The sequence below is a fragment of the Salvelinus sp. IW2-2015 genome, linkage group LG30 (genome assembly GCF_002910315.2).
Source record: "Salvelinus sp. IW2-2015 linkage group LG30, ASM291031v2, whole genome shotgun sequence".
Taxonomy (NCBI): Eukaryota; Metazoa; Chordata; class Actinopteri; order Salmoniformes; family Salmonidae; genus Salvelinus; species Salvelinus sp. IW2-2015.
In genome coordinates this window covers 22,618,950-22,636,143 of record NC_036869.1, presented here as the reverse complement: position 1 = coordinate 22,636,143, position 17,194 = coordinate 22,618,950, and the positions used below count along the sequence as shown (strand labels likewise).

Here is a 17,194-nt window from a genome sequence, read left to right as displayed (position 1 = left end):
CTCCGGAGTGTATTGCTGCAGGTCATCAGAAACCCACTCGGAGCCCTGTCACCAGTGTTGGGTGAATGTGTTCCCTGTCAGTGTTCACTGTTCGGTGCTGCTCGCCCCTGGATGGCACCCCTATAAACCACTCCAGACAAGGCTCTCGCCTTGGTCATCACTAATTCAGCCCTCTTTAGAGCACTTCCATGTAGCGGGGCTGCTTGACAACACACACTGACATGGCTGTGTGTGCGTGTTCGGGAGTGTGTGTGTCAGGTGTGGTGCTCTTGCTGCGGGGTAAGGCAGCCGTGAAGTCTAGCCTGAGCTCATGCCACTGTGTGTGTGTGTGTGTGTGTGTGTGTGTGGTGGCGTGCGGTGCGTGCGTGCGTGGTGTGTGTCTGACCAGTGGAGCGGCCAGGCTTGTACTACTACAGCCCAGAAGACAACATATCCATCCATGTACATTAAAGATGACACATTGAAATGTATAGTTACAAGAACAAATGCATGTACTGTTCCTGTCTATATGCATGTACTGAATCCTGTCTATATGTATGTACTGTATCCTGTCTATATGTATGTACTGTATCCTGTCTATATGTATGTACTGTATCCTGTCATATATTTGCATGTACTGTATCCTGTCTATATGCATGTACTGTATCCTGTCTATATGCATGTACTGTATCCTGTCTATATGATGTACTGTATCCTGTCTATATGCATGTACTGTATCCTGTCTATATGCATGTACTGTATCCTGTCTATATGTATGTACTGTATCCTGTCTATGATGTACTGTATCCTGTCTATATGCATGTACTGTATCCTGTCTATATGCATGTACTGTATCCTGTCTATATGTATGTACTGTATCCTGTCTATATGTATGTACTGTATCCTGTCTATATGCATGTACTGTAATCCTGTCTATATGATGTACTGTATCCTGTCTATATGTATGTATGTATCCTGTCTATATGTATGTACTGTATTCTGTCTATATGTATGTACTGTATCCTGTCTATATGTATGTACTGTATCCTGTCTATATGCATGTACGTATTGTATCTCATGTACTGTCTTATATGTATGTACTGTATCCTGTCTATATGTATGTACTGTATCCTGTCTATATGTATGTACTGTATCCTGTCTATATGCATGTACTGTATCCTGTCTATATGCATGTACTGTATCCTGTCTATATGTATACGGTATCCTGTCTATGTATGTACGGTATCCTGTCTATATGTATGTACTGTATCCTGTCTATACAGTGGGGAGAACAAGTATTTGATAACTGCTGATTTTGGCAGGTTTCCTACTAGTACAAGCATGTAGAGGTCTGTAATTTTTATCATAGGTACACTTCAACTGTGAGATATGGAATCTAAAACAAAATCCATAAAATCACATTGAATGATTTTTAAGTAATTAATTTGCATTTTTATTGCATGACATAAGTATTTGATCACTACCACCAGTAAGAATTCCGGCTCTCACGACGCTGTTAGTTTTTCTTTAAGAAGCCTCCTGTTCTCCACTCATTACCTGTATTAATGCACCTGTTTGAACTTGTTACCTGTATAAAAGACACCTGTCCACAACACTCAATCAAACAGACTCCAACCTCTCCACAATGGCCAAGACCAGAGAGCTGTGTAAAGGACATCAGGGATAAAATTGTAGACCTGCACAAGGCTGGGATGGGCTACAGGACAATAGGCAAGCAGCTTGGTGAGAGGCAACAACTGTTGGCGAATTATTAGAAAATGGAAGATGTTCAAGATGACGGTCAATCACCCTCGGTCTGGGGCTCCATGCAAGATCTCACCTCGTGGGGCATCAATGATCATGAGGAAGGTGAGGGATCAGCCCAGAACTACATGGCAGGACCTGGTCAATGACCTGAAGAGAGCTGGGACACAGTCTAAAAGAAAACCATTAGTAACACCACTACGCCGTCATAGATTAAAATCCTGCAGCGCACGCAGGTCCCCTGCTCAACCAGCGCATGTCCAGGCCATCTGAAGTTTGCCATGACCATCTGGATGATCAGAGGAGGAATGGGAGAAGGTCATGTGGTCTGATGAGACAAAAATAGAGCTTTTTTGGTTCTAAATCCACTCGCCGTGTTTTGGAGGAAGAAGAAGGTGAAGTACAACCCAAGAACACCATCCAACTGTGAAGCATGGAGGTGGAAACATCATTCTTTGGGGATGCTTTTCTGCAAAGGGGAGCAGGACGACTGCACCGTATTGAGGGGAGGATGGATGGGGCCATGTATCGTGAGATCTTGGCCAATAACTCCTTCCTCAGTAAGAGCATTGAAGATGGGTCGTGGCTGGGTCTCCACATGACAATGACCCGAAACACACAGCCAGGGCAACTAAGGAGTGGCTCCGTAGAAGCATTAAAGGTCCTGGAGTGGCCTAGCCAGTCTCCAGACCTGAACCCAATAGAAACATCTTTTGGAGGGAGCTGAAGTCCGTATTGCCAGCGACAGCCCGAAACCTGAAGGATCTGGAGAAGGTCTGTATGGAGGAGTGGGCCAAAATCCCTGCTGCAGTGTGTGCAAACCTGGTCAAGAACTACAGGAACGTATGATCTCTGTTAATTGCAAACAAATGTTTCTGGTACCAATATTAAGTTCTGCTTTTCTGATGTATCAAATACTTATGTCATGCCATAAAATGCAAATTAATTACTTAAAAATCATACAATGTGATTTTATGGATTTTGTTTTAGATTCCGTCTTCTCACAGTTGAGTGTACCTATGACAAAAATTACAGACCTTACATGCTTTGTAAGTAGGAAACTGCAAAATTGGCAGTGTATCAATACTTGTTCTCCCCACTGTATGTATGTACGGTATCTGTCTATATGCTGTACTGTATCTGTCTATATGCATTACTGTATCCTGTCTATATGCATGTACTGTATCCTGTCTATAATGTATGTATGTATCTGTCTATATGTATGTACGGTGATCCTGTCTATATGACCCTGTCTGTACTGTATCCTGTCTCATATGTGATGTACTGTATCCTGTCTATATTGCTATTGTATCTGTATATGTATTACTGTGCTGTCTATATTGCATGTATGCTGTGTACTGTATCCTGTCTCTATCCTATGTATGTACTGTATCCTGTCTATATGTATGTACTGTATCCTGTCTATATGATGTTACTGTATCCTGTCTATATGTATGTACTGTATCCTTGTCGGGTATCATGTGTCGACCTGTCTTGTATTGTTCCTGTCTATATGTTATGGTACTGTATCCTGTCTATATGTATGTACTGTATCCTGTCTATATGTATGTACGGTATCCTGTCTATATGTATGTACTGTATCCTGTCTATATGTAATGACCTGTTGAGGTTGTTGCACAACCTTCACAACTATAACACATAGGGGACAGACACAAACACACAAAAAGTGTAACCTCAACTCTTCCCAAGTAGACATCAACAAAGCACATTCTACCCCCGCAGCACACGCACAGGGAGAATCACAATTGCATTTCCCTGATTCCTTGCATCCTCTCTCCTCGCCTCCTTCTTAAAACCCATTGGATGACAAGGTYAGAGGGGAGGGACCTCTGACCTTGTCATCCAATGGGTTTCGAGAAAGAGGCAAGAAGAGAGGACCCAAAGAATCAAGGAAATGCAATTGAGATTCTCACACATTCTCATCCTCCCACCCCTCTCCCCCAACCCTCCCACCTGCMCCCAGTCCCCCATACCTCCTTCAGTGTGTTGCTGATGTGAGGCTCCACCTGGGTCTTCTGTTGAAAGACCAGACAGGACAGTAGGGCGGCGCTCTCCTCAGGGGCCAGGGGGCTCAGGGCGTTCTCAAACAGTAGCTCTGTGAGAAGCAGCTCATGGCTACTGATCTGGCAGGCCACCCTGCCCTTCAGCTGCACCGCACCACTACTGTCCACGTACTGCAGGGATTGGAGCACCTGGGGATGGGGGATAATGCCTTTTTTACACAGTGATGTTTCGTTCGCATACTAAAGGCTCTATTTAAACATATTTTTGGTGAACGTTGGGAACCGAATCCCATCAGTGAAAAAGTTGTTTATATGGCTCCCTGATTTGCATACTGCTACTACTGATTTTTGAGCCCCAGACAACAATTATATGCAGATAAGTTATAAAACATCTCTGAAGACCAGTGGCGGACGCTACCGTTTAAGATGAGAATGATTTAAAAAATTCTGAGCATGGCCTTATTTCTATTACAGCATATTGGATGACTGCCATTCATATTCCATTCACCCAACTCAATGTAACATCGATAGGTTAAGGCTACTACATGATACTCAAATTTTCCGAATACCCATCATGAGGTTTCTACAACCTAGCCTATGAATGAAAGTTTACAACGTAAGTGCACATGTGCTGAGGAAAATTAGAGTAATGAAGTTGACAAACAGTGACACATTCAATACCGCTGATAGGTTTGGATTTCTGAGCTTTAAACATGATTAAATCATTAGTTATATTATTAAGCATTAGTTACAATAGAGGCATGAGGGTTGCCATGCTTAAGTTTGGGAGTTTTTAATGAACAAATTCAGGTATGTTCATCCCCGTTTGCTTCCATTTATGAAAATCTTTTCCAACAGAACAGAATGAATAAACCCCTGATCACACGCAAACACAGTTCACTTTCATAGCAGYCACATACAAACAGCATTATCACATAATTCCTTCTTGCATCTACACGCTCTCCTCCTCTCACCTTTCCCGTCGCTTGTGGACTTCAGTGCACAACAAATCAGCTGTCGGTGTGTTTTAATCAATTATTTGGTGACATGTGATCATATTTAGTATAGTTTTATACAAAAAGAACAACTATTGTTTCAGTATTTTTTAAAGGTCGACCGATTAATCGGCATGGCTGATTAATTAGGGCCGATTTCAATTCTTCACAACAATTGGTAATCTGCATTTTTGGACACCGATCATGGCCGATTACATTGCACTTCATGAGGAGACTGCGTGGCAGCCTGACCACCTGTTACGCGAGTGAAGCAAGGAGCCAAGCTAAGTTGCTAGGTAGCGTTAAACTTATATTATAAAAAATAAATTAATCTTAACATAATCACTAGTTAACTACACATTTTTGATGTTATATTACTAGTTTAACTAGCTTGTCCTGCGTTGCAAATAAATTAACAGGCACCGCACTGATTATCATCTAATCACAGCCTACTTCGCCAAACGGGTGATGATTTAACAAGCGCATTCACGAAAAAAGCACTGTCGTTGCACCAATGTACCTAACCATAAACATCAATGCCTTTCTTAAAATCAATACACAAGTATAAATTTTTTAAACCTGCATATTTAAAAGAAATTCATGTTAGCAGGCAATATTAACTAGGGAAATTGTGTCACTTCTCTTGCGTTCTGTGCAAGCAGAGTCGGGGTATATGCAGCAGTTTGGGTCGCCTGGCTCCTTGAGAACTGTGTGAAGACCATTTCTTCCTAACAAAGACCGTAATTAATTTGCCAGAATTTTACATAATTATGATATAACATTGAAGGTTGTGCAATGTAACAGCCAATGATTTGTAGATTATGGATGCCACCCATTCGATAAAATACGGAACGGTTCCGTATTTCACTGAAAGAATAAACGTTTTGTTTTCGAAATTATAGTTTCCGGATTTGACCATATAATGACCTAGAGGCTGTTGTTGTTATATTATAATTAAGCTATGATTTGATATTGATAGAGCAGTCTGACTGAGCGGTGGTAGCAGCAGCAGGCTCGTAAGCATTCATTCAAACAGCACTTTACTGCGTCTGCCAGCAAGCTCTTAGCAATGCTTGATCAAACTCCCGAGATTAGGCTGGCAAACTATAGTGCCTAAAGAACATCCAATAGTCAAAGGTATGATGAAATACAAATGGTAGAGAGAGAAATAGTCCTATAATTCCTAAATAAAACTACAACCTAAACTTCTAACTGGGAATATTGAAGACTCATGTTAAAAAGGAACCACCAGCTTCTATGTTCTCATGTTCTGAGCAGGAACTTAAACGTTGCTTTTTTACATGGCACATATTGCACTTATACTTTCTTCTCCATCACTGTGTTTTGCATATTTAAACCAATACATGTTTCATTATTTATTTGAGACTAAATAGATTATTATTTATGTATTAAGTTAAAATAAAAGTGTTCATTCAGTATTGTTGTAATTGTCATTATTACAAATATATATATATATAAAAATCTGCAGATTAATCGATATCGGCTTTTTTTGGTCCCCCAATGAATCGGTATCGGTATCGGCGTTGAAATCATAATCGGTTGACCTCTAGTATTTTTACTTATGAAATTCACTGAGGAGGATGGTCCTCCCCTTCCTCCTCTGAGGAGCCTCCACTGCTGAAGATAGTAATTCCTCACTACATGAACAATAGATAGTGAGGAGGAGAGAGCCTCTTTCTGGTTCACACACATTTTTGCAGTGCGTAAAAAAAAACATTTTTTTGCAGGCCATCTAATAATTTGGTCAGGTAAAAATGTATTTGAACTCAACGTCATGATCTGACGTGTAGGCTTTACGTTAGAGATAGGTTGAAGGTACATTTTTAAGCATTACTGAACGAAGAGAYGTATTTTTTTCAAGTCGAGGATTGGGGGCCTGCGTTTTATATTCATAAACCATGCTGCGAACCGCTCTAAAACTATTCGCGGGCCATTAACCATTTTGTTTTACACCTTGTTCAGTCATGTTTGTTACCTCATTAGCTAGCTAGCTAGCTAGCTAACAACCTGGTAACTTTACCAGTATATCCAAACATTTGGGGGCACAGATAGAAAAGAGATAGGTTCTTCAGGAGATCAATGATCWTAACAATGAATGAATGTCAGATCTCTTGCAATGTTGTCATCATAAACTCAACGCTCTTAAAGAAACAGTGTACAATTTAATGCAATTCATCTCAATAGGAAAATAGTGCTTTTACATCATGTAGAAACCTAATATTCCACAAATGACTCATTTCAATGACAGGTATTTGCATCAACATTTTAGCTTTTTATAATAARCAAATGTATTTACGGGGTTACATATTAGTTTCTAGAGCACAGCGTGCTTCAGAAGTAGCTAGAATTAATATGCTTTAACCTTAATCAATTTTGTTATGTGCTCTTAACTTTTTAAAGTTGGGCACACCAGTGCTACCAACAATTGTTTTATTTATTTAGAGGCCTGCATGTGTATGAACTAGTTAAAACAAATGTAATTTTACATCAGCAGTTGAAAAAAAATAAAAAGTGCTTTACAGATACCCGGCCTAAAACCCCAAGGAACAAGCAATGCAGAGGCTAGGAAAAACTCCCTAGATGGTAGGAACCTTGGAAGAAAGCTACTCTATGAAAAGTTTTGAGTTTAATATTACATGTGCACTAAGATAACGGGAGTCAGACATACCTTGATTCTCTGGTGGTACTCTGGCAGTAGAGACAGGGACTGGTCTGAGATGAGGAAGAGCAGTTTGTCCAGCTCCTCCTGAACACAAATTCTCTCCTTCACCCGCAGAAACTGACAGAAGAAAGAGGTCAACATGGCTATTATAGACAATCACTTTATCTATGCACTCTGAACAGTAATAGAAAAGGTCTGTAGAATTACTTCCTATATAGTGCAACCATTTGATCACATAGATTGTACAGCAATTTCACCTCGTTTAACATAGTGGGGCAAAAAAGTATTTAGTCAGCCACCAATTGTGCAAGTTCTCCCACTTAAAAAGATTAAATACTTATTTTCCACCATAATTTGCAAATAAATTCATAAAAAATCCTACAATGTGATTTTCTGGATTTTTTCCCCTAATTTTGTCTGTCATAGTTGAAGTGTACCTATGATGAAAATTACAGGCCTCTCTCATCTTTTTAAGTGGGAGAACTTGCACAATTGGTGGCTGACTAAATACTTTTTTGCCCCACTGTACATTTACTGTAGAGACAAGGTTGTACATGGATGTAGGCTATCACTCGCACATATTTTGAATTCAGAAAGTATTCAGACCCCTTGACTTTTTCCTAATTTTGTTACGTTACAGGTTTATCCAAAAATGGATCAAATTCATTTATTTCCTCATCAATCTACACACAATACCCCATAATGACAAAGCGAAAACAGGTTTTTCTAAATTTATAAAAAAACAAAAAACAGAAATACCTTATTTACATAAGTATTCAGACCCTTCGCTATGAGACTCGAAATTGAGCTCAGGTGCATCCTGTTTCCATTGATCATCCTTGAGATGTTTCTACAACTTGATTGGAGTCCACCTGGGGTAAATTAAATTGATTGAACATGATTTGGAAAGGCACAAACCTGTCTATATAAGGTCCCACAGTTGACAGATGTCAGAGCAAAAACCAAGCCATGAGGTCGAAAGAATTGCATCATGCTGTTGGGATGTTTTTCAGCCGCAGGGACTGAGGCACTGGGAGACTAGTCAGGATCGAGGGAAAGACGAACGGAGAAAAATACAGAGAGATCTAATATCTCTGGAGCGACCTGAAAATAGCTRTGCAGCGACGTTCCCCATCCAACCTGACAGAGCTTGAGRGGATCTGCAGAGAAGAATGGGAGAAACTCCCCAAATACAGGTGTGCTAAGCTTGTAGTGTCATACCCAAGAAGACTCGAGGTTGTAATCGCTGCCAAAGGTGCTTTAACAAAGTACTGAGTAAAGGGTCTGAATATCTATGTAAATGTGATAGTTGTTTTTTTATATACATTTGCAAAAAAAATCTAAAAACCTGTTTTTGCTTTGTCAAAATGTGGGACTGTGTGTAGATTGATGAGGAAAAAAAGCAATTTAATACATTTTAGAATAAGGCTGTAACGTAACAAAATGTTTAAAAAAGTCAAGGGGTCTAAATACTTTCCGAATGCACTTCAATTATTGGACCCTTTGATAAAGATGAGCAAAAAAGACTATAAAATAAATAATACAAAATACTGAGCTATATTGTATACTACAGATAATCTAAAAATTATATTGTATACTAATACAATTGTTTAGAGAAAGATTTTGTTTTACAAGTAATATATATGTGACACAAAGACAGGAGTTCTAAATAACTACATCACATACAACCATCTCACCTCCTTATAAAATACCCACTTTGGACACTGCATGCCATTAAAGAGAAGATAGCTCACAAACACTATCACTACCTCCCAAAGAAATTAGAGTCCAGCAGAAGTAGCACATAGGCTACTGTCTGACTGAGCGATGGATCTAATGATATACAGTCCTAATGTATCGCCTCAGTGAGACAGACAGTGKTGATGTGTGACTCTGCACTGCCTACACAAGTAATTATAGAACTCCCCTGCTCTGCTGTTCTCATCTCATCCTTATCCTGGAACAAGGCAGTAGACATAAACAAGCCTTGGTTTGTGTGAGCCAGAACGGCTCATAGGAGCAGGAGACAATCTTCTGGTTCCGTAGCGTGATGCAGCTTAATGTACAGGTACTTTGCTACTCTAACGCATGGCCATACCCCCAATCGATCTCCTTAATGCTGAGTGCCAARCAGARACGCAGCGGATCGCATTTTTACTGTCTTTGTTATGACTTGGCTGGGGATCAAACTCCCAACCTTCTAATCTCAGGGCTGACACTAACCACAAGGCCACTGAGTTGGCCACTGAACAAGGCAGGGAAATATCTAACAAGGCTTAGTTTTACAATGCTTAGTGCMRKCCCAAATAAATTACAGTCCGATGTAATTACTATGAGAAATCAGTATAGAAAGAGGCCAGGGCTTGTATTCAGAAAGAGTCTCAGAGTAGGAGTGTTGATATAGGATCAGGTCCACCCTGTCCATGTAATCAAATTCAAGAAGGGATCCTATATCAACATTCCTACTCTGAGACCCTTTGTTAATACGGGCCCTGGGCTATAGATTGAAGAAAGAAGGGAGAGAGAATGAAGTGGAAACGATAGAGGGAAAGAGAGGCAGACAGAGGAGGACGCAGGTGTGTGGAGACAGTCTGTCAGACATGTCTCTGTTCATTATATTGCTCCAACATCATTACTGCAATGTCAGGACAGTGTTTGGAAGGGACACACACACAAACGGTTTTCGTAAATCCAGAGCCTGTATAGATCATATCTTCTCGGGCTGTACAATAATCAGAAATATTTTACAGGRCCTCCCGAGTGGCGCAGAAGTCTAAGGCGTTCACTACAGACCCGGGTTCGATCCCAGGCTTTATGGAGATTATTTATGATTTTTTTTTTATTAATGATATTATGAATAGAAATGGAGTTATCGAAAATATATGGGAATATCTGCTCAATCCAAATTTACAACCAACTGATTGTAGCACTACCACAAAAATGGAGGAGGCAAGTGGAAAAGGGAGAAGGAAGGGAACTTGTTTGCCTGTCATATACTAAAAACACAAATTGGCTGAAAGGAACTGGTATAAATAGAAAAATATACCAGTTTCATTTGAGGACAGAAATGTTGACAGCTGCGCCATACAGGTTGCAAATTAGATGTGAAGAGATTTTTWATGTTTATGAACTGGTACAAAAAACTACACTTGATTCAACACTTAACAGTTGTTCTATTTAAATTATTATTTAAAATTCTTGCCACCAACAGAATGCTATATATATGGGACATACAACATTTTGCTGCGAAGAGACAGAATCAATAGATCATTTATTCTGGTATTGTCCCAATGTAGCTTGTTTCTGGTCACAGGTTCAGGAATGGTTAAAAAATGTATATTTTCAAATAAAACAAAATCACACAAATAGCAGTGTTGGGCAATTTGGAAAGCCATAGTCAGTCAATAAATAATATAATAATACTCGTAGGAAAGGTTTTCATCTTTAGCTCAGAATATGTGGATACTATACGATTAGAAAGGTAAAAAAAATGATGTAAAACATCACAGCACAATTAAAAAATATGGCACATGGACACCAAACGAAGGTGGTCTATGGTGATAGGTGTGATGGGCTGAGAGTGGCTGAGGGGCGGGATTAAAGAGCTTATGTTTAGTAATGTATTATTGTTATGCGACTGTTTTATATAAMAGTACCATGTATGTAAAATGTATATGTTGCAAAAAAGCTGTAAAAAAACGAAGATATTTGTCCTCCGAAGAGGGTGGTGGTGGAGGGGTTAATAATAATGAAAAAATAAACATGCACGCACACAGTTACGCACACACACACCTGTTCTGAGAAGGTGGGTGAGTGGATGCAGCTGAAGTCTTTGAGGCTGTCCTGCAGCACGCGCAGCCTCAAGGTGCCCTCCACCACATCCACACTCTTCAGCTGGAAGTCGTTCACTGGGTCAAGGGTCATCGCCCCGCCTGGGTTGGCCTCCGCCAATCGCAGGAGTTCCTGGGTTGCCGTGGAGATGGCTTGACCCGGAGGATCGAGCCTGTGAGAAATGGAGCGAGGGAGAAAGGATGGAAGGAAGGAGAGAAAGATGGAAATAGACTCAATAGAGGTGGCTCTTTTTTCTGTGCATTCAATGAAATGTAGAGTGCTATTCAATAGAAGAAGGTAGATGGATAGACACTTGAGTGGTCATGATGACATAACACATATCAACACCTCATTTGCCTAGATAAACATGGTTGTGTTGGCTCAGGGGAGCAATAATGTGCAAAAAGGCTGAAACATACTACCACGCTACATAATAATGCATTAATGCATTAATGCGCACACACACACACACACACACACACACACACACACACACACACACACACACACACACACCACACACACACACAACACACACACACACCACACACACAACACACACACACACACACACAGTGTCCCACTCTCATACTAACACACACACCTGAAGCGAAGCTGCTGCCTCTTGTTGTAGTTGTCGATGATTCGGTCAGGGATCACCTTCAGGGTCTTGACTGTGATGGCTGAGACGTCCTGTAGCTTCAGCTTCTGGACCGTGTGACTGCAGGGACCTAGCCACGGATCATACAGAGCGTACACAATCGTTGTGGGTTATTCAGTTTAAGCTTGTGTGAACTTGTTAGGGAGTGTTAGCATGTTTCTGTGTGTGTTCAAATAGCCGTGTGTGTGTTGAGGCAGCGGTGTGTGTCTTTATTGGTAAATGTGTACAGTACCAGTCAAAAGTTTGGACACACCTACTCATTCAAGGGTTTGTCTTTATTTTTACTAATTTATACATTGTAGAATAATAGTCAAGACATCAAAACTATGAAATAACACATATGGAATCCTCCAGTAAACAAGAAAAGGTTAAACAAATCAAAATATATTTTATATTTGAAATTCTTCAAAGTAGCCACCCTTTGCCTTGATGACAGCTTTGGACACTCTTGGCATTCTCTCAACCAGCTTCATGAGGTGGTCACCTGGAATGCATTTCAATTAACAGGTGTGCCTTGTTAAAAGTTAATTTGTGGAATTTCTTTCCTTCTTAATGCGTTTGAGCCAATCAGTTGTGTTGTGACAAGATAGGGGTGGTATACAGAAGATATCCCTATTTGGTAAAAGACCAAGTCCATATTATGGCAAGAACAGCTCAAATAAGCAAAGAGAAATGACAGTCCATCATTACGTTAAAACATGAAGGTCAGTCAATACGGAAAATGTTAAGAACTTTGAACATTTCTTCAAGTGCAGTCGCAAAAACCTTAATGGGCTTTGATGAAACTGGCTCTCATGAGGACCGCCACAGGAAAGAAAGACCCAGAGTTACCTCTGCTGCAGAGGATAAGTTCATTAGCGTTAACTGCACCTCAGATTGCAGCCCAAATAAATGCTTCACAGAGTTCAAGTAACAGACACATCTCAACATCAACTGTTCAGAAGAGACTACATGAATCAGGCTTTCATGGTCGAATTTCTGCAAGGAAACCACTACTAAAGGACACCAATAAGAAGAAGAGACTTGCTTAGGCCAAGAAACACGAGCAATRGACATCAGACCGGTGGAAATCTGTCCTTTGTTTTTATGAGTCCAAATGTGAGATTTTTGGTTCCAACCGCCATGTCTTTGTGAGACGCAGAGTAGGTGAACAGATGATCTCCGCATGTGTGGTTCCCACTGTGAAGCATGGAGGAGGAGGTGTGATTTTTTTTGAACCTTTATTTAACTAGGCAAGTCAGTTAAAAACAAATTCTTATTTACAATGACGGCCTACCGGGGAACAGTGCAAGGGCAGAACAACAGATTTTTACCTTTCGGATACTGTCCCAATGCTCTAACCACTCTGACCCAATGCTCTACCTTCCGCCCTGTGATGGTGCTTTGCTGGTGACACTGTAAGTGATTTATTTAGAATACAAGGCAAACTTAACCAGCATGGCTACAACAGTATTCTGCCACGATCTGCCATCCCATCTGGTTTGCGCTTAGTGGGACTATCATTTGTTTTTCAACAGGACAATGACCCAAAACACACCTCCAGGCTGTATAAGGGCTATTTGACCAAGAAGGAGAGTGATGGAGTGCTGCATCAGATGACCTGGCCTCCACAATCACCTGACCTCAACCCAATTGAGATGGTTTGGGATGAGTTGGACCGCAGAGTGAAGGAAAAGCAGCCAACAAGTGCTCAGCATACGTGGGAACTCCTTCAAGACTGTTGGAAAAGCATTCCTCATGAAGCTGGTTGAGAGAATGCCAAGAGTGTGCAAAGCTGTCATCAAGGCAAAGGATGGCTACTTTGAAGAAACTCAAACATAAAATACATTTTGATTTGTTTAACACTTTTATGGTCTTCATTATTTGGTCTTCACTATGTAGAAAATAGTTTAAAAAAACWAAGAAAAATCCTGGAATGAGTAAGTGTGTCCAAACGTTTGACTTGTACTGTTCGTCGCTAATAGGAGAGGTTGAGCATCAATCAGTGTGTGTGTGTGTGTGTGTGTGTGTGTGTGTGTGTGTGTGTGCATAAATATGTGCGCATGAACTGACCTTCAGGTGTAAAGAGGGCAGTGTTGTAGAGGTGGGGGAAGGCACTGCCGTTGGGGCTGTCCCCTCCTCCCTCCTCGTTGCCTTTCTCACAGATGATGAGAGCAGTAAACGTACGATTCACTGAGTCACTGGAAACCTGGGAGAGAAATTAAAGAAATGAAGGACGAGAGGAGGAGTGAGAAAGGAGAATGATAACTGCATTACATGGCTTTGTCACCTATAAAAAAATGTTAAACATTTTTTTTAAAACACACACACACACCTGTAGGATGACTCCGAGGGCGTTGAAGTGCTGTTTGTTGTTGACCACTACCACTCGTCCCACGGAAAGAGCTTTCAACCCATTCACAGAYCCCAGAACAGCACACTGAAAGATGACAGACGGACAATTAACAAATCTTAGTGATGTTTAAAAAWAWATATATATAATAATTATGACACTTTTGCACCTTCAATTATATTCAGTTGTTTTGTGATGTGGTTTGAGCTTGAGTGTTTTAAGATAGTGTGTGTTATACATAAGTGAGTGTCTGTCTGTGGGCACGTGTGTGTCTTTGTGCATGTGTGTGYCTTTACAGTATGTTGTGTGTGTACCTGCAGCGCCTCAGCGGTGAGGCGTAGCTCAGTGACAGTGTAGTAGTACGGCAGTAGGTCAGACAGCTGACCCTCCGTGTCCAGAGGAGGGAGAGAGGACAGGGTCTGTTTCAACTGACCAATCTGCTGCTCATGGGCCTGAGAGAAGGACGAAAATATAAGATATACTTTTATTATTAGTTCATATGCGCTGGGAATTTGTCTTCTGCTTTTACCCCTCTGATAAACACACACAAATACATACAAACGCAGGTTGGAGAGAGACTTTATGTAGGAAGATCTAAAGGAATGTAAATGAATGTAGATCATCAGTAAGCATAAATAGATGTGATGTCAAATATGTATATTACGGACAATATTCCTGTTCTGACTCCTGCCATCAAAAGCTGAATGGACCTTTGATAAAGGAGCTCGAATTCCATATTCTATATTTACAAAAAAATATACGGGGGATTGGAAATGATGCAGACAATTACATTGATGGAAGCCACAATCTATCTGCAATATTAAAGCTGATCTCCATTTTGTTTTTAAATGTAGTCACATTTTCTTTTTAAACTGGTAGTCCTCAACTGTTATCCATTATCTCTAGAATTTTGTCCCAAGTGCTTGTGGGTAATGTAGTACAGTACCTGTGTGTCTCTGTGGCTCTCAGAGAAGCTCCTCCTCATCATGTCGGTGACTCGGAGGGCTTCCACACGCAGCAGGTTGAGGATCATGGTGTAGGTCAGCCTGAACTGGGACTGCAGCACTGTGGGCTTCCCCTTGACGGCAAAGAAGAAGTGTCATTGAAATTCATGTCGCTACTATGTTGTACACACGAAAAAGAATAAGAAATGGAGGTAATGGAGCAGGAACCTTTCAATGTTGATTGAGAAAGGTTAGTGCTAGAACACACAGGGTGGAGGTACGGAGGATGAAGTTGAGCATTTCTTAATCATATAGACAGTTACAGTTAGCATTTAGCAAAGCAAACAACTTAAAGAGAGCCCTACATTCTTTCCAGATGATCTGATCAGGAAAAACTCGGGGCCATAGTTGTACAGTAACAGTTAGCGATTAGTTACCGCTGCTATCGAGCAAATGACTGTTAGCATAAGGCTAAAACAATTGATCCAACAATTGATCCACGATGGCAGTTGGCAGCGAGAGAGTGATAGGGAGATATAATCATGTTTTCTACAGAACAGTTTAGAGGATTTTCATATCCTTGATCTAGCAACAGGAGGATCAATTCAGGAAGGAAATAGTCCACTCCAAAGCCCCACATTAAAGAGGTTGGTTTAAAATAAGTCCCTTGAGAGTTTAATGAGGCACTTGTTTATACTGTACAAGCTAGCGTGCAGCAAACCTAGAGGAGCAGTGAATGGCTGTTTCCCAAATGGTAACCTATTCCCAAAACCTACATAGGGCACTACTTTTGACCAGTTCCCTATGGGCCCCAGTCAAAAGTAGTGCGCTACATAGGGCATAGGATGCCAATTGGTGTGTAGCCTATGTTCTGTACAATGGAGGAGCACTTACAGGGCGAGCTTGATGGAAACTGTTGAGGGATTTCGGATTTAAATACGAAATATGGGATTTTTATTATCCTTAGTAGAATAGCAATCCCTTTTTAATTATATGAGCCATCCCCTCACCCTTGGGAAATGTAAGCCAAGTAATACCCTTGTATAAACGAAGTGACTGACGTAGTGCAGCTATTCCCAAAATGTTTCTTTCCGGGGACCACCATATCAGTGTCAATTTTTTTTWAACAAAAAATATTTTTGCGGTCAAATTTAAAATCAGTTTGATATGTGAATGTAAGAGATTAATTAAAGGCCTATTATTACAGATGGATGTTTATTAAACAATTTGTATTGCGAAAAGTAAAAAATCATTAATACTCCCAACTGTGGCAGGTAGCTTAGTGTTTAARAAGAGTATTGGGCCAGTAATCGAACAGTCACGAATCTCCAAGCCAGCAAGGTGGGAAAATCTGCTGTTCAGCCCTTGAGCAAGGCAGTTAAAACTCAGCAACAACTACTCCCAGGGCACCGATGACGTGGACTTCGRTTAAGGCAGCCTCTCTTATTCAGAGACGTTGGGTTAAATACGGAAGACAGATTTCAGCTGAATGCATTCAGTTGTACAACTGACGAGATATTCCCTTATCTTTCCTTTTTGGAAGAAAAAATCTAATAAAAATAGACCTGAAAAAGAATGACGATCTACCTGGTTCTTAAATTGTATATATTTTTTGCAGCTTCCTTCTGCTCTATGTGCTTACAGAGTACCAAGGGGTTCAAATCAAGTATCTTATATTAACAGCAAAGGCAAGTTAGGGCATAGTCTTCACCAAAGGATATATATTCCTGCTCAAAGCAACATATCACCAATCAATTCAAAACAGAACTAAGATATACCAACAGTAGATGTTAACTGGAGCACCGTCAGGTCCAACATTAACATTCTCATCAAGAAACACAAAATCACCAAATCACCCCACTACAATTTGGCACACGAGTTATGAGACTCTTTTTCAGATGAACATAAATTCAACCCCCGTCTGTATGGTTTTTTCCTCCTTTTGGCAAATCTGTGGCTTCATCATTATTTTTGTCTAAAT

The 17,194-nt window shown here is 40.5% G+C and overlaps 1 protein-coding gene across 1 annotated transcript in view; it reads right to left on the bottom strand.

Annotated features, from left to right (window-relative positions):
* Positions 1–17,194, bottom strand: part of LOC111954991 (superkiller complex protein 2-like) — a 35,484-nt gene that overhangs the window by 2,633 nt on the left and 15,657 nt on the right. Inside the window, exons 20-27 of the mRNA XM_023974992.2 lie at positions 15,216–15,347; positions 14,584–14,721; positions 14,252–14,356; positions 13,990–14,125; positions 11,881–12,007; positions 11,238–11,448; positions 7,452–7,562; positions 3,738–3,956 (exon numbers count right to left, since the gene is read on the bottom strand). Of these exons, the coding sequence (XP_023830760.1) occupies positions 3,738–3,956; positions 7,452–7,562; positions 11,238–11,448; positions 11,881–12,007; positions 13,990–14,125; positions 14,252–14,356; positions 14,584–14,721; positions 15,216–15,347 (1,179 nt within the window). The remainder of the gene's footprint in view (positions 1–3,737; positions 3,957–7,451; positions 7,563–11,237; positions 11,449–11,880; positions 12,008–13,989; positions 14,126–14,251; positions 14,357–14,583; positions 14,722–15,215; positions 15,348–17,194) is intronic.